This window comes from Phoca vitulina, unplaced genomic scaffold, assembly GCF_004348235.1.
Source record: "Phoca vitulina isolate PV1807 unplaced genomic scaffold, GSC_HSeal_1.0 scaffold22, whole genome shotgun sequence".
In the NCBI taxonomy this organism is placed as follows: domain Eukaryota; kingdom Metazoa; phylum Chordata; class Mammalia; order Carnivora; family Phocidae; genus Phoca; species Phoca vitulina.
Window position 1 is genome coordinate 4,128,366 of NW_022589725.1, and position 13,938 is coordinate 4,142,303.

Below are 13,938 nucleotides of genomic sequence, written 5' to 3' on the forward strand. Positions count from 1 at the left end.
CTCCCCCCTATTTTCTGGTGTATTAGAAAAGAAGCAAATTTCTTTCCTTTTTTTGACACATGATAATTACATTGCTTTCATTGATAATATGGATGATGTTGAGTGATATGTTTGTTATTCTGGCTATTTAAACTGTTGTGTTTACGAGTGCCTTTTACTGACGGTTAGTTTTCACGATACTGTTGGTAGAAATGTGCTGCTTTTCCACATGCATTTTCTTACTTTATAGTGCGTTGTGTCTTTGGATATTTTGGTGCTCCCCTGCTCTTTATATTGTGATCAGATAGCTAAACGTCAACATTCGGGACTTCTAAATGTAGCCTTGTCCAGAATAGATAGGATCAGCAGCGCGGGAATAAGTATTCTCTGGGCATTAGTGAAAGCCACCGACAGTAAGCGGCATTTAAGTAGTTTAGTGAAGGACCACGGCGGGGCTGGGCTGTGTGGATTTCAGGTACAGCATCACCCGAGCAGAAACCCAGAAGCAGGGAAGTCTGCAGTGTGTATTAGTTTCCTATTGTTGCTATAACAAATCATCACAACTTAGTGGCTAAAAGTAACACAGATTTTTTATTGTATAGTTCAGGAGGTCAGAGAACCTAGATGGGTTGCACTGGGCAAAAATCAAGGTGTCTGTGGGTCTCTGTCCATTCCTGGAGGCCCTAGGATGACAATCTGTTTTCTTGCCTTTTCCGGGAAGTTCCTGGAGGCCCTCCTGGATTTCTTGGCTCATGGCTCCTCCCTTCATCTTCGATGCCAGCAGCATAGCATCTTCAAATCCCTCTCTGAGCCTGCCTCTTCTGTCTCTCTTGTACAGAATAATCCACCCCCATCTTAGGGTCCTCGGATTGGCAGCCTTACTCTCACCTGCAACTTTAATCCCCCTTTGCTATGTTAAGGTAACATTTTCACAGGTTCTGGAGGCCAGAACGTGGACATCTTTGGGAGGCTGTTACTCTGCTTACCGCGGAGTGGATGACAGCTGTGTAGGCAAACGACTCCCTCTTCCTCCGTGTTCCTGGCTTTAAAAGAGGGATAGCATGGTACCCCCTCACTGGGATGCTAAAAGATGCTTAGATCAGTGCCTGGCACATGCTAAGTTCTCCATAAACATAAGTAACATTCAACATCAATGGCACTGGGCACACAGACCTCTGCTGCTGGCCATTTCTTACTAACATTTACTGAGTCAAGTCCAGTTTTTCATTTAAGATTCACTGAAAATAGTCAAAGAAGTTGGACGTGTAAGCTTTCATTATCCCATTTTCTAGATGGGAACACTGAGGCCCAGCGAGTTTTATTGACGGGCTCAAAGTCACACAACTAAGAAATCATAGCAGTGTTCCTGAAAGCCACCCCTCCCGGCTGCAGGGCCAGCCCTCGCTCCGTGCCATCACAGCTGCCTTGGCTTGGCCTGGCATTTGGGTCCCTGCTGCCATCCACTCCCTTCACGTCGGGGCCGGCGCTGGAAGCTGGCGGGGCCACCTGTCTGCAGGGACAGCTCGGAGCTCTCGGAGCTCCAGGCCCTCAGCTGCCAGTCGCCTGAGCACACTCATGTAATCTTAATGAACAATGTGCAAAGCCATTAAAAACACATTTAGGGCTTTCTTTTTACTGCCGACGTGAGGAAACGCAATCCTGAGGTGCTCGTGTGTAAACACAATAGCCACCATCTGCTATGGAGGAGCGTTTTGACTCCAAAAAGGGGATCTGTGTTGCAGACACATCAATAACGGGGCGCGTATCAAGGCATTATTATGCACGGAGGGGAAAAATGCAAAATTTATGGCCAGCCAGAGAGTACTTCCTGGTTTAACTCCACGATTTTTGGTGCTATGTATAATAACTATGAGGATACTAATGCTGTTTTATGTTCCTTATCATGTCAGTGGATTTTGGGGGGAAAAAAAGGAGAAGGGAAAAGAATATATTTATAGTCTTCCTCTTTCTTGTTTCTGACTGATCTTGGCCTAATGACTGGCTTATTTTTGATCTCCGGGAAACTGACAGCCCCGGGATGATATTAATTAAGCCAACCTGTTGATCAAAGAGGGTCCCACCGAACTGCTGGTAGATGAGGGTTCTCAAGCCTTAACCATCTCTAAAATGGCAGGCCTGGGCTCCGGTCAGAGATACAGCTTCCTTCCTTTGCGGAGGAAGTGGCCAGACCCCTGTAAGGTGGATATGGCGGGGGCGGCTAGAGGTCCCACTCTCTGCAAAGACACTATGCTTGCATGGCTGAGTGTTCTGGCTTTCAGTGTCTGGGCCTTTGCACATGCTATTCCCTCTCTTGGAAATGCTCTCCCAAATTACCACCAGGCACACATCCATGAAAGGAATCCTGACGGGGAAAGAGGAGAGGCTCACCTAGACCTTGCCGTGGAGATTTAAGCTGTAAACCTTCTAGGATCTCTTCACATCCAGTGATCTACACTAACACGACTGAGGATATTCCTGGGGAAGGCGTGCTGGGAGAGAGAAAACTGAGCCGTGTGCGGTTAGGATATGAGAATATTCAGGTGTGTCCTGCAGACGGGAGGGCGCCTGTTGTAGGGGGTGACTGCAGGGCCACAGTGGAGGAGAAAAATCTGTCACAGAGGACGATGCCGAGTGGAATTCAGGGGGCAATGGTGCTGGGTGAGCCTGCACCCTGATGGAGGAGGGGAAAACAGACCATGTAAGCTTGCAGGAGGAACTGTCTCTTGAACCTTATTGACTTGGGTTGTGTGTCCCCTGAGGGTGTACCTCAGCAGAGAGATGCCGGCAAGGACCTGCCCAAGCCCTGAGAAACCACAGCTGACAGCGCCGTTCGAGAGCTCTGTGCTGGAAGTGCAGTGAGGACAGGGGGATTGGCATCCTTAATTCAGTCGCCAGTGAGCACATGCCTTGCGGACTTTGAGCAATACATGCGGAGGATTGCTAGGAGCTAGAGTTCGTGCAGGTGCATGCAGGGTGGAAAGCTAGCCAGATCCCACCATCGGGGCTCATCCTGCGTTCACTGGCTGGGGATGTTTCATGTGTTCGCATTCTTCCCACCCCGGCTCTGGGTAGCCCACGCCTGGAAGACACCCTGACCCACCTGGCCGAGTTCATCACCCTTCTCTCTGTGATGTAATCACCACTGTGCTGTACTCCAGAGCTGTCCTTTCGGATGCATGAGGCTGGATCCTGTTCGGTCTACTGTGATTTTGCCACCTCTGCCACTCAGAAACATCGTCCTCCACTGCTTCTACCCTCTCTGTAGTGGACTCTCTCAGTCTGGGCCCCCGAACCCTGGATCCTTGACTCACTGGCTTCTAGTTCAGAAGTTGGAGTCAGGTGCACTGGCTTGGTGGAACCCAAACGTGTGCCTGAATCTTAGCTGCAGAGCAGGCTGGGAAAGAGGGCGTCTGGCCTTTTCTGTTTCCGTAGGGGAAGGGAGGCTCTGCTTCAAAGTGGGAGAGTTTCCCAAACGCAGGGAGGGAGTTCGGAGATTGGGTGGCTAAACCGCAGGGACAGTTTTTTGGGTCTTCAATCTGATGAACCTGGAATGGGTAACCACGTGGGGGTGCTGTCTGGGGAGCAGTGTGTGACCATGATGTCCACACTGGCCAGCAGCCCTGATGAGTTTGCACTGCTGAAGGGCGGACCTCCCCTACTTGTAGCCCCAAACCTTTTTCTTTTTTTGTCCAAATTGAGAGCCAAATGATAGGACCTCACCTTTTACTTTCACCTCATGCTACCGTTCTGAGACTTCAGTGATGAGAGGATCTGATGGTGCAAGGGGTCTTCTACACTCACATAAGAGTGCTCAGATTCCCCCAGGGTACCTGCCCCTTAGACAGCATCCACTAGCTGGCTCTGAATGGGCCTGCTATCCTTGTATCTCTGGTCCACTGACTTGGGAATCCATATGTGTTCCTGTTAATATGAATGGGACAGAATAATGGTCCTCCAAAGATGACCATGTTCTCATCCCTGGAACCTCTGCATGTTACCTTATGGGGCAAAAGGGATTTGCAGATGTGATTCAGTTAAGGATATTGCAATAGAGAGATTATTCTGGATTCTCTGGGTGGACCCAGTGTGTAAGAGTCCTTCTAAAAGGGAAGCAGGAGGGTCAAAGTCAGAAACGGGAGAGGTGACAATGGAGCTTGAGGTTGGAGTGAGGTCCTCTGGAGATGGAGGAAGGGGCCAGGAGCCAGGGCATGTAGGCAGCCTCTAAAGCTGGATAAGATGAGGAAACCGATGATCTTCTCAAGCCTCTAGAATGAAAGAAGCTCTACCAACACCTTCATTTTAGGCTTCTGATCTCCAGAACCATACAAGAATAAATCTGTGTCCTACTAAGCCCCTGAGTTTATGGTAATCACAGCAGCTATAGGTCATCAAACCAGGATCTAAATCTTGTGTCCCCTGAGCCTCTACCTGCTTGACTTTTGGGCCTCTGTGTGCCCTCAGAAGGCTCTCCCTAGTCATGAGTAATAAGATCAGTTGCCCTGGATGTTTCATGTCGGAAATGAGCCCTTTCTGGACTCGTCGGGGCAGTGCACTCCCGCAAGCCGTCGGAGAGTTCCAGCCCAGCTGCTACTGAGTCCTCTCCCCAGTGCTGCAGTACTCCTGCCCTCCTGCTGGGGGTGCCACCTGCTGATGCTGACTTTTCCCCATGTCCCCTTCTGTCACTTGGACTCCAGAGCAGCTCTGCTCATTCTTCTAGTTTTTCACCAAGACATTCCTGAGCAGGACTCCCTCCTGCTGTACCTTTCTGGCCTGCGCCCTTCCCTCCTTTGCAGGTAGGTGCGCTGGGATTGGTGGGCTGGGCAGGCATCATTTTTTGTCCTTTATTATTATTTTTTTCAATGGTCTTGTCTATTTCTCTGAGCCGTGCACCAAAACACATCCCTTTCTGTCCAGTCTAAAGGCTGCAGCATGCATATCAAGTCACCCAGATAAGACATGAGGGGCCAGGATGGTCGTGGGGGGTGTTTGGTATTGTGACCTTGGCCCCTGGACCCAGCTCTGGCCCACCGAACACAGGTGATCTTAATGAAGATCCAAGATATTTCTTGCTTTTTTGAGAATTCATGCTCAGAGCGCATGGTTTTCCTTTTCTTTCTTTCTGCTTCTGTTTACACTAGGACACTGCTCTTAGTGATGTCCCTATTTGGCGTGTCTTGCTGCTTTGCTTAGTAACTATCATTTTTTGTCTTAGCCCCTTAAATAAAGGGATTGGGAGGAAGTAAGGGCTCTACGGGGGTGCCAAAACAATAATGCTAGCTGCGGAAATACACTTCACAATTTCAGTGGCTTAATAACCCCATAACAGTTTTTTTTTTTTTATTTTTTTAAAGATTTTATTTATTTATTTGACAGAGAGAGACACAGCGAGAGAGGGAACACAAGCAGGGAGAGTGGGAGAGGGAGAAGCAGGCTTCCCGCTGAGCAGGGAGCCCGATGTGGGACTCGATCCCAGGATCCTGGGATCATGACCTGAGCCGAAGGCAGACGCTTAATGACTGAGCCACCCAGGCGCCCCGTAATAACCCCATAACAGTTTATTCCTTGTTTACTTAAAGCCAAAATGAGTGTTCCTATTGGGTGGGTGGCCTTTCCTCATGGTCATGGTCATTCAAGGAGCCAGGCTCCTTTTATTGTGTTCCATTTCTCTTGGAATCCTATGCTTTCAGCTGGCTGGTGGATGGGAAAGACAATGGAGCAATGATTCTCACACCTTAACGTGCATACAAATCACCTGGGGATCTTGAAAAAAAAAAAAAATGCAGATTTGGATTTAGTAGGCCTGGAGTGGGGTCTGAGATACTGCATGTCTTACCAACTCCCAGGTGATGCTCATGCTCCTGGTTCAAAGACAATCCTTTGAGAGACAAGACAATGGAAGGTAGAGCAATGGGGGGTAGGAGTGAGGAGAGAGAGGTAGCTTTTATGAACCAAGCCTGGAAGTGGCTAGAACTTTCGGGCAAGAACCCAGTTGTATGACCCCACCACCCTCTAAGAGGGGGCTGGGGAATGTAATCCAGCGATGTGCCTGGAACAAAGAGGACAGGTCTCTTCATTCACCAGCAACTTCTCCAAATGGAGGGTCAAGCACTTTCACCAGCTCTGTCTTCAGGGAGATGGAGCATCCTCTTCAACAGTCATTGGGGCAGCAAGATAGAGAGTAGCCCTAAACTTACGTGAGTGGATATAGGTTATGTGGCTCTGCCTCCTCCATGAGCTTGCCTCACAACTGGAGCTGGGATGAAAAGAAGTAGGAGCCTGAGCTGGTGGGAGGGCAACCTTCCTGACTCTGCTGTGGATTCTATGCCACCTGGTGTGGATTGCCAGGCGGACAGGAACTGAAATGTCCATGGGGGCACCATGGGCTTCTGAGTGGAGAGAGCCAGGCGCTGCTCACTTCTCAGGCTGCCTTCTCTACCCGTAGTTGTACCACACCTCTGTGGCAGGGCCAGTCACCCAAGATTCGTGGGGCTTGTGGGACATCACTCACCTGTTCCTGGGAAACCTTCTGGAACCCCGTGGGATGTAGACCAACAGATAGAGGCATGGATGCTAGCTCAGTCTTCTTTCTGTACTCCATTTCCCCCATGCAGTGTTTCCTTCCTCGCTGCCTCATGGGGGAGGTTGTGATAATTACAGATAATATATCTGACAAGGGACGTCTCTCCACTTACCCTGTGTTACTGCCAGGCCATAAGAAAGGAGACTTGACTCTCTTGGAAACACGGAGGGGTGGGGGGCGGGGAGCCGCTTTCAGTGGCTTTTATCCTAGGAGGTGGAGAGTTTTCTGATGGGTGGGATGGCGAAAGTCTGGGAGCCTAGGTTCCTGTTTCTCTTAGTCCCCTTGCTTCTTGTTGGCTCGTTTGGGGATGGGCCTACCCAGTGGTCCTGTGTGGTCATCCCTGGAGGATAGCCCTGGCCCTAGGGACCTGCGTGGAGTCAGAAGGAAGGAGTCCATGACCATATAGCTGCTGTGTGTGCTGGTGCAGAGAAGAGAAGGCAGGAAGCCTAATTTGGCCTGAAGTCCAAGATACTTTCTCTAATCCACTTTTGTGAATGATGAAGTAGAGGGTTTTGAATTTTCTCTCTCTCTCATGTATCTATATTTTTTAAGATTTTATTTATTTATTATTTTGAGAGAGAGAGAGAGAGTGGGGGAGACTGGGAGAGAGACTCTGAAGCAGATTACACACTGAGCACGGAGCCCGACTCAGGACTTGATCCCACAACTGAGACATCATGACCTGAGCCGAGATCAGGAGCCGGACGCTTAACTGACTGAGCCACCCAGGTGCCCCACTCCTGTGTCTATCTTTAAATTCATTCAGAACCCAGGGAAGATGGGCTATGGATGTCTGGTACCCTCTAGAACCCCAATGAGCAACAGATTGCCCAACACTTACTAGGTGGCAGCTTTAGTCTTCTGGGTATTAGGGTGAATAAATGAGGCTACTTTCTGAAGTGACTCATCTCGACTGAGGATAAGCAGTCTTAAGGTTTCATTCCAAATGGAAGATTTTAGTGGTTAAAATAAGATTTCTAGGCAATAGTTTTTTTCTAGGTGGGAATATTCATGCCAGGATCCCCTGAGTTTATCTACTGTGTTTTATGATGCAGTTTATTTCCTAGCATCATAGGGCTTTACGTCACAGAGTTCAGCCCTCACAGTTGATTGTGGAATTTCCTTAGACGTCTCTTCCATTGTCCAGGCTCTGTTTAGCCATCTGTCGCGGCAGGGAACTAACTCACTGTGTCTCCAGGCCATTGTTAGAAGGCTCCTTGAATGGAAATATGCCTCCCGTGGTTTCTTTCCCAGCTCTGCCTCTCAGGCACCTTTATCAATTAGCAATTGCCACAGTGATGCTGCCCAGCAAATGGAGAGGGAACTCAGTGGCAAACAGCAGTGAGCATTTATTCTCCTACTTGTGGGTCTGAGCATTGACTGTGGACTGGCAGATTGGAGCTGGGCTTGTTGACCGCATGGCTGTGCTCCGAGCTGCATGGTGGGGATGGCTTGGTTCTTTCGTACTGGCTGAGCTCCGTTCTCCACCACGCACATCTCTTCTTGATCCTAAGCTGAAAGGGGCAGCAGCTCCCTGGGGCACATTCTCCTCATGAAAGGTGGTGGGAGTGCAAGGGGACAAGCCCAGCTAGGCATGCATATTTCAAGCCTCTGCTTGATTTGTTCTGTTGACGTCCTGTTGACCAAAGCAGTCCAAATTCAAGGGTTGGGGACATGCCCTCTGCCTCTTCTGGGAGGCCCAGGACATGGATCCAGAGAGGGTTGAAGAACTAGAAATAACCATTTAATCTGTCAAAGCAACTCCAAAGAGGCTCCCTTCCTTTCTGTGGGCAGGCAACCTGCTTAATGCTTGAAAAACAGTAGTCACGTTCACTGTACAGCAATAGCGTAAACGCTGAGTTGGAGAGAATCTGGCTTTCCTCCATCCCTTCCTGGCTGAGTGGCCCAGGGCAAGTCATTCAGTCTTTAAATACAATGAAAATCCTCTACCTCCCAGGGTCATTCTGAAGATTAAGTTGAAGAGTATATTAAAAAGACACCTAGCATCACACTGGTACTCCTTAAGTGCTTAGTAAGTATTACCCTCCATTCCAGGCCGAACATCTTCTAGTTGGTTCTCACATTTCCTCAATCTTCCTTGCTTATTTGGATACATTCTACTTCTTATATGTCCTCCTGTGATACATAGAGTCCTTCCCTGTGCTGACTGCAATATTAACGGATAGTTTGCATTTACTCCTTGGCCTGAATGCAAGGGTCTTTGTGGAATGTGTTGGAATGACAGGTCCTGTATTGTAGAGGTTCTGCTTCCATTGAGATAGCCCGAGCTTGCATGAGGTTGTATGTCACATTTCACCCTTGGAGGTTGCAGTTAGCTGTATTCCTGGGGTTTTGTTCTATGTTTCTTTAGGACCTGCCGGATAGAGTGCTTCTTCTGTAAATGTTTATAGACTGTCTACTTTGTAGAAATATTAGTATATGTTACTGCCTCTTAATTCTTATTTTTTTAAAGATTTTACTTAGAGAGGAAAAAAAAAAAAACCATGAGTGGGGGAGGGGCAAGGTAGAGAGAGAATCCCAAGCAGACTCCGTGCTGAGCATGGAGCCTGATGCGGGGCTCGATTCCAGGACCTCGTATAGATGATGACCTGAGCTGAAATCAAGAGTTGAACGCTTAACCAGCTAAGCCGCCCAGGCGCCCCCATATCTTACTTTTTAAACTGCCTTGTGGAACAGGTTTTAAAATGCCCAGTTACAGAAGAGAGAGAGGGAATGTGGCTTCCTCAGGATTAATCAGGCCCTCCTAGAGTGCCCTGATTTCCGGCCCCCACGTTGACGGGTATGACTGATTATCAGAAGGATTTTCTTTCTCTTTCTTTGTCTCTACTTCCCGTCCCTTTGTGGGTCTCCAGGATCCTTCATGATGGTGAACAGCTCTGGGAGGGCCTCTGGCCAGAAGGCCCACCTTCTCCTGCCGACCCTGAAGGAGAATGACACCCACTGTATCGATTTCCATTACTACTTCTCCAGCCGCGACAGGTCCAGCCCGGGAGCCTTGAATGTCTACGTGAAGGTGAACGGCGGTCCCCAGGGGAACCCTGTCTGGAACGTGTCTGGGGTCGTCACCGAGGGCTGGGTGAAAGCAGAGCTTGCTATCAGCACCTTCTGGCCACATTTCTACCAGGTATGGTGTTCTTTGGTTTGATTTTTTTAAAAAAGTGATCCTAAATCTATATACCTCTTGCCCTACCTAGAGTTTGTTAGTTAAGAAAGACCTTCATTTACTCACTCACTGTGCACCTCGTGTTTACTGAGCCTCTCCTGGCCAGGCCCGCAGGCACAGAGGTGGTCCAGCATGGCCCCTGCTTCCCTGGAGATCATGCTCAGGGAGGCTCAGGAAGAGGAGACCCGTGATACACAAGCAGTTACTGTACAGTGGGACACAGCTAGCTCTCCAGAATGCTGGGGGAACAGAGGCATCGAAGCCTTTTATAAATTAATTGCTTACAATCGCCTGATGAGCAATGTACTACTATTATTCCTATTTTACGGATGAAAAATGTGAGGTTCTGAGAGCTGGGATAACTAGTCAAAAGATCACCACCTCCCGAACCCCCCATCCCCCGGGGAAGAGGGTATTTGGGGAAAAGCAATTAGGAAGGCTTCCAGGCAGAAGTGGCAGCTAGGCTAAGTCTTAAAGGATGAATTAGTAATTATTGAAAAAGCAGGGAAAAGGCAGTTGATTTGTCAGGTATGGTGCGTGCCGGGGGCTGGAGGAGCAAGCGAGAGAGTTTTTGCAGAGTTTGGAAATTCTCACTTGTTTAAGGGTGGGTCACAAAGGAGATATGCAGTGGCTCAGCTTGCAGAGGTGAGTAGGTCATGGCTGGCTTTGAATGCCAGGCCAAGGAGATGAAGTGTGATCCCTCGTCTAGAGCAGTGCTCCTCAAGCTGGGGCTGTGAAAGACCAGTTTTTTCCTTTCAACTCATTGTGGACCAGTCCTTTCATGACTATAGTAAAAATGTCTCAGCAATGCCACATTGTTGCAATAGCTTCTGAACACGTCTCCCACTTCCCCCGCTGCCTTCTCTCCCTGTGGGCTGAGAACACACAGGGCACAGGCTGCTGGCGGTCTGAAGAGCAGAGTGCACCACCTGTGGGGGGCACAGCTGTGGCCTGCTTGGCCTGGGACTCTTGAAAGCTTTTCTTTTTTTAAAACCACTTTTTGTATTTAAGTACAGGTCATAGAATTTACCCATTTAAGTGTGCAATCCAGTGATTTTTAGTAAATCTACAAAGTTATGCAATCATCACCATCAACCAGTTTTAGAACATTTTCATCACCCCAATAAATCATTTCTGCCTGTTGTTGAAAGGTGTTAAGTAAGAAGGTGACATAGTCAGATGTGCATTTTAGAGACCTTTCTCTAGAGTCTGCTCTGAGCTTTGTGGTGAGAAAATGGACCTGAGGCTGACAAGGTTAGTGGCTGGGAACTTCTCAGACATCCTTCAGGTCAACGTCTATGGACTGTGTTCAACAGATGGACTGTGCAGGTAGCCATAGATATTATGTAAATGAGTGTAAGCATGCAGCTGTGTTCCAATAAAACTTGATGTATAGAAACAAGTGGTGGGCCAGATTTCACCTCTGGGCCATAGTTTGCTGAACTTTGATGTAAGTAGTAAAGCTGAGGTCTAGAGATGGATACTGAAGTCCAAGATCATATAGCAAATCATTGGAAAAGCTGGGACAAGAACCTGGATGCCTAATCCCAAGACTCCTCCCCCACCCCTCCACCCTGTATAACTGAGTATAAAGTAAGTGTGTCTATAAGTCCATGGATACCCCCAGTGAAGCCATAGGGCTCCAATTAGAAAACCCCTATCTAGGGCCTGATGCAAATGGATTATAGGATAGGGCCACAGGTGCAAGGGTAATGAGGAGGAAAAGTGATCCAGGGCAGGGACTGTTGGCCTTGCTCTTTGTTGGGATATGGAGGGGAAAGAGGACATTTCTTGGGCACCCCCTTTGTCCCAGCTCTGTGGTAAGCATATTGCCTCTCATTTACCTGTAACTCCTTGTGTTGGAGAGCAACATGTCTTGTGTTCTAGAGTAGGGCATATTATTGGTAAACTGAGGTTCCCATAATCCTTCCTAGGTCCTCTGGCACCAAGCTCAGTTTCCTGCTTTTGGGAGAAAAAGCATATTATAAGAATCTTCTACTTACTAGCTGTGTAATGTTGGATGTATCCTGTCATCTATTCTGAATCAGTTCTCTCATTTATAAAATGGAGAAGGAAATAGGTACAATGAAGGGTTCTTCCGTGGATTGAATGAGATAGCATATATATTAAACAATGTGTCAGGCTCGTGGCGGGCCTCAGTGATTGTTGGAAGGGAGGAGAAACGGGGGGAGGAACAGGAGAAGAGGAAGGAGGAAGGATGCCTTTCGTGAAGAAATCCCCACCGTGATTGAGCAGTCCTGTGTAAGTTCTGTATCCTCCCTGTGATAAGCAGCCTCATCTGGGAGAGTTTTCTGATTTCTAACGTGTTGACCACTACAGCATCATTGCGTTACATTATATCCTCTGAGCTTCGTGGTGACAAAGCCACTGATGTACTGAAAGCAGCAGTTTAGAACAGAAACCTCTCTTTCTCTGTCCCTCTCTGTCTGTCTCTCTCACACACACATACACACACACACACACACACACACACACGTAGCCACTAATGCATAGCCCTGTGGTCACACACCCAGAGGGGCACACACAGGTGCACCTGCACGCTCCCAGAGTCACTACCCCCACACATACCAGGGGAGAGAAGGGGGGGCTGTCCGGAGAGTCAAAGATACTTGCGGTGTGGATTTGAAAATTCATCAGACCCTGAGCTCTGGTCCTGTATGTATGATTCTGTGGACTAAATACAGTTTTAGTTTTCAGCAGTGCTGGGACTCAGATCCTGATGGCTTATGTATTCATTTATTAAAGTCATATTTCATAGTTCCAAAATTGACTTTTAGCTCCATAATACACAGGGAAATTTCATCTTTCCTATTAGGGGGCTCTGTGACACCAGGGTCTCAGCAGGGCCAGGGATGAACGTCCCCCGGCCATGTACCCCCACACCTGCCTCCTCCCTGAAGAGCAGGGTCTTATTAAAACCACCTGAGCTGTGCTTTAGATCTAGGCCCCCTTGCAGGTGATATTAAGTCTGTTTTATGTTTTTAATGATTCTGCACTGTTCTGTCCCAAGATTTAGAAAAAAATAAGAGAAGTTTTTTTACTGGTTTGCAGCCACCTGCTTACTCTGTTTTCCAGCACCTGCCTGGGTGAAGTTGCCTTTTATTTAGTGCTTGTAATTGCTATGTAGACCCATGAAATCTAGGGCCTGCCAGGCTTGGATTCAACTGGAATTGAGATCCAGTCCCTTTCTCAGGGATCGGGCACTAGCATCTGGCACTCTGGAGGCTCAGTAACTTCACGTACAATTTAGGGGGGTGCATCTCACGGGGGGGCCACTTTCCCACCCTTCACACTCTCCCCCATCTCCTCTCTCTCACCTCCCCTCTTTGCTGAGCAGCAAACTCTCCTCCTCATTTTATTCAGGCCTTCTGGGGCTGGGATGGGAGAGAGGCTCTCTTGATTTCTCCCTAAGCAATTCCTCTCCATGAAAATATGTGGTCGTCTTCCTAAGAGGGGTGCTGGTGAGCCAACATTTTTCTGTCTTTGGAGAAAATGTTTGCAGCCCCTTAAAACTTTTGCTGTACAGATTCTCTGCTCAAGGACTACAAAAGGTGAGGATAGAGTGCCCACTCCTTTAAAGCATGTCCTGACCTATCCATCCCTTCCCCCAACATGCACACAACCTGCTCTTTGGAGAGGTTGAGGGTGACTCATCTCTGAGCCTCTCCTGGGAAATAGTTCCTGACTTTGTCCAGCAGCTCATGCATGGGGAGAGGTTTGTGCCTTTCCATGCAAGCCTTAGGAGGTCTCTAAGGTTCCAGGGTCTGGGGCATGTGTAGTTGACCGTAGATCCATGTAGTGGCCTTGGGATTGAAGAATGTCCTGCAGAGCAGGTGAGTTTCCCAGCCTAGGCCTTCTGCCCCATCCCTGCCTGTCAGAGTCCCTGCCCCCATACACTGACATGGAGCATCCCTGGGTGTTGGCATGGTCTACTTCTGCCCACCCTCCGCCCTCCATCCTCTCTGCCCTCCCTGCCACCTGTAAACAGCACTAAAGTAGCCTCTACAATTCTTTACCCACCTTAGTGCCAGCCTCGTTGAGAGAGTTCAATGTTGAGGGGACCTGCCTCAGCAGGTGAGTTCAGATAGGCCTTAGAGGGTCCAGCATGGACCTTTTTCCTTTCCTTTCCCTTCTGGCTCTATTTCTGATACATCCAGTCTTGTTATCTGTGTTG

The 13,938-nt window shown here is 48.5% G+C and overlaps 1 protein-coding gene across 1 annotated transcript in view; it reads left to right on the forward strand.

The window, feature by feature from the left end:
• The window catches only part of PTPRT (protein tyrosine phosphatase receptor type T), a 1,068,951-nt gene that overhangs the window by 357,973 nt on the left and 697,040 nt on the right, over positions 1–13,938 (forward strand). The window contains exon 3 of the mRNA XM_032419927.1: positions 9,433–9,704. Within this exon, the coding sequence (XP_032275818.1) occupies positions 9,433–9,704 (272 nt within the window). The remainder of the gene's footprint in view (positions 1–9,432; positions 9,705–13,938) is intronic.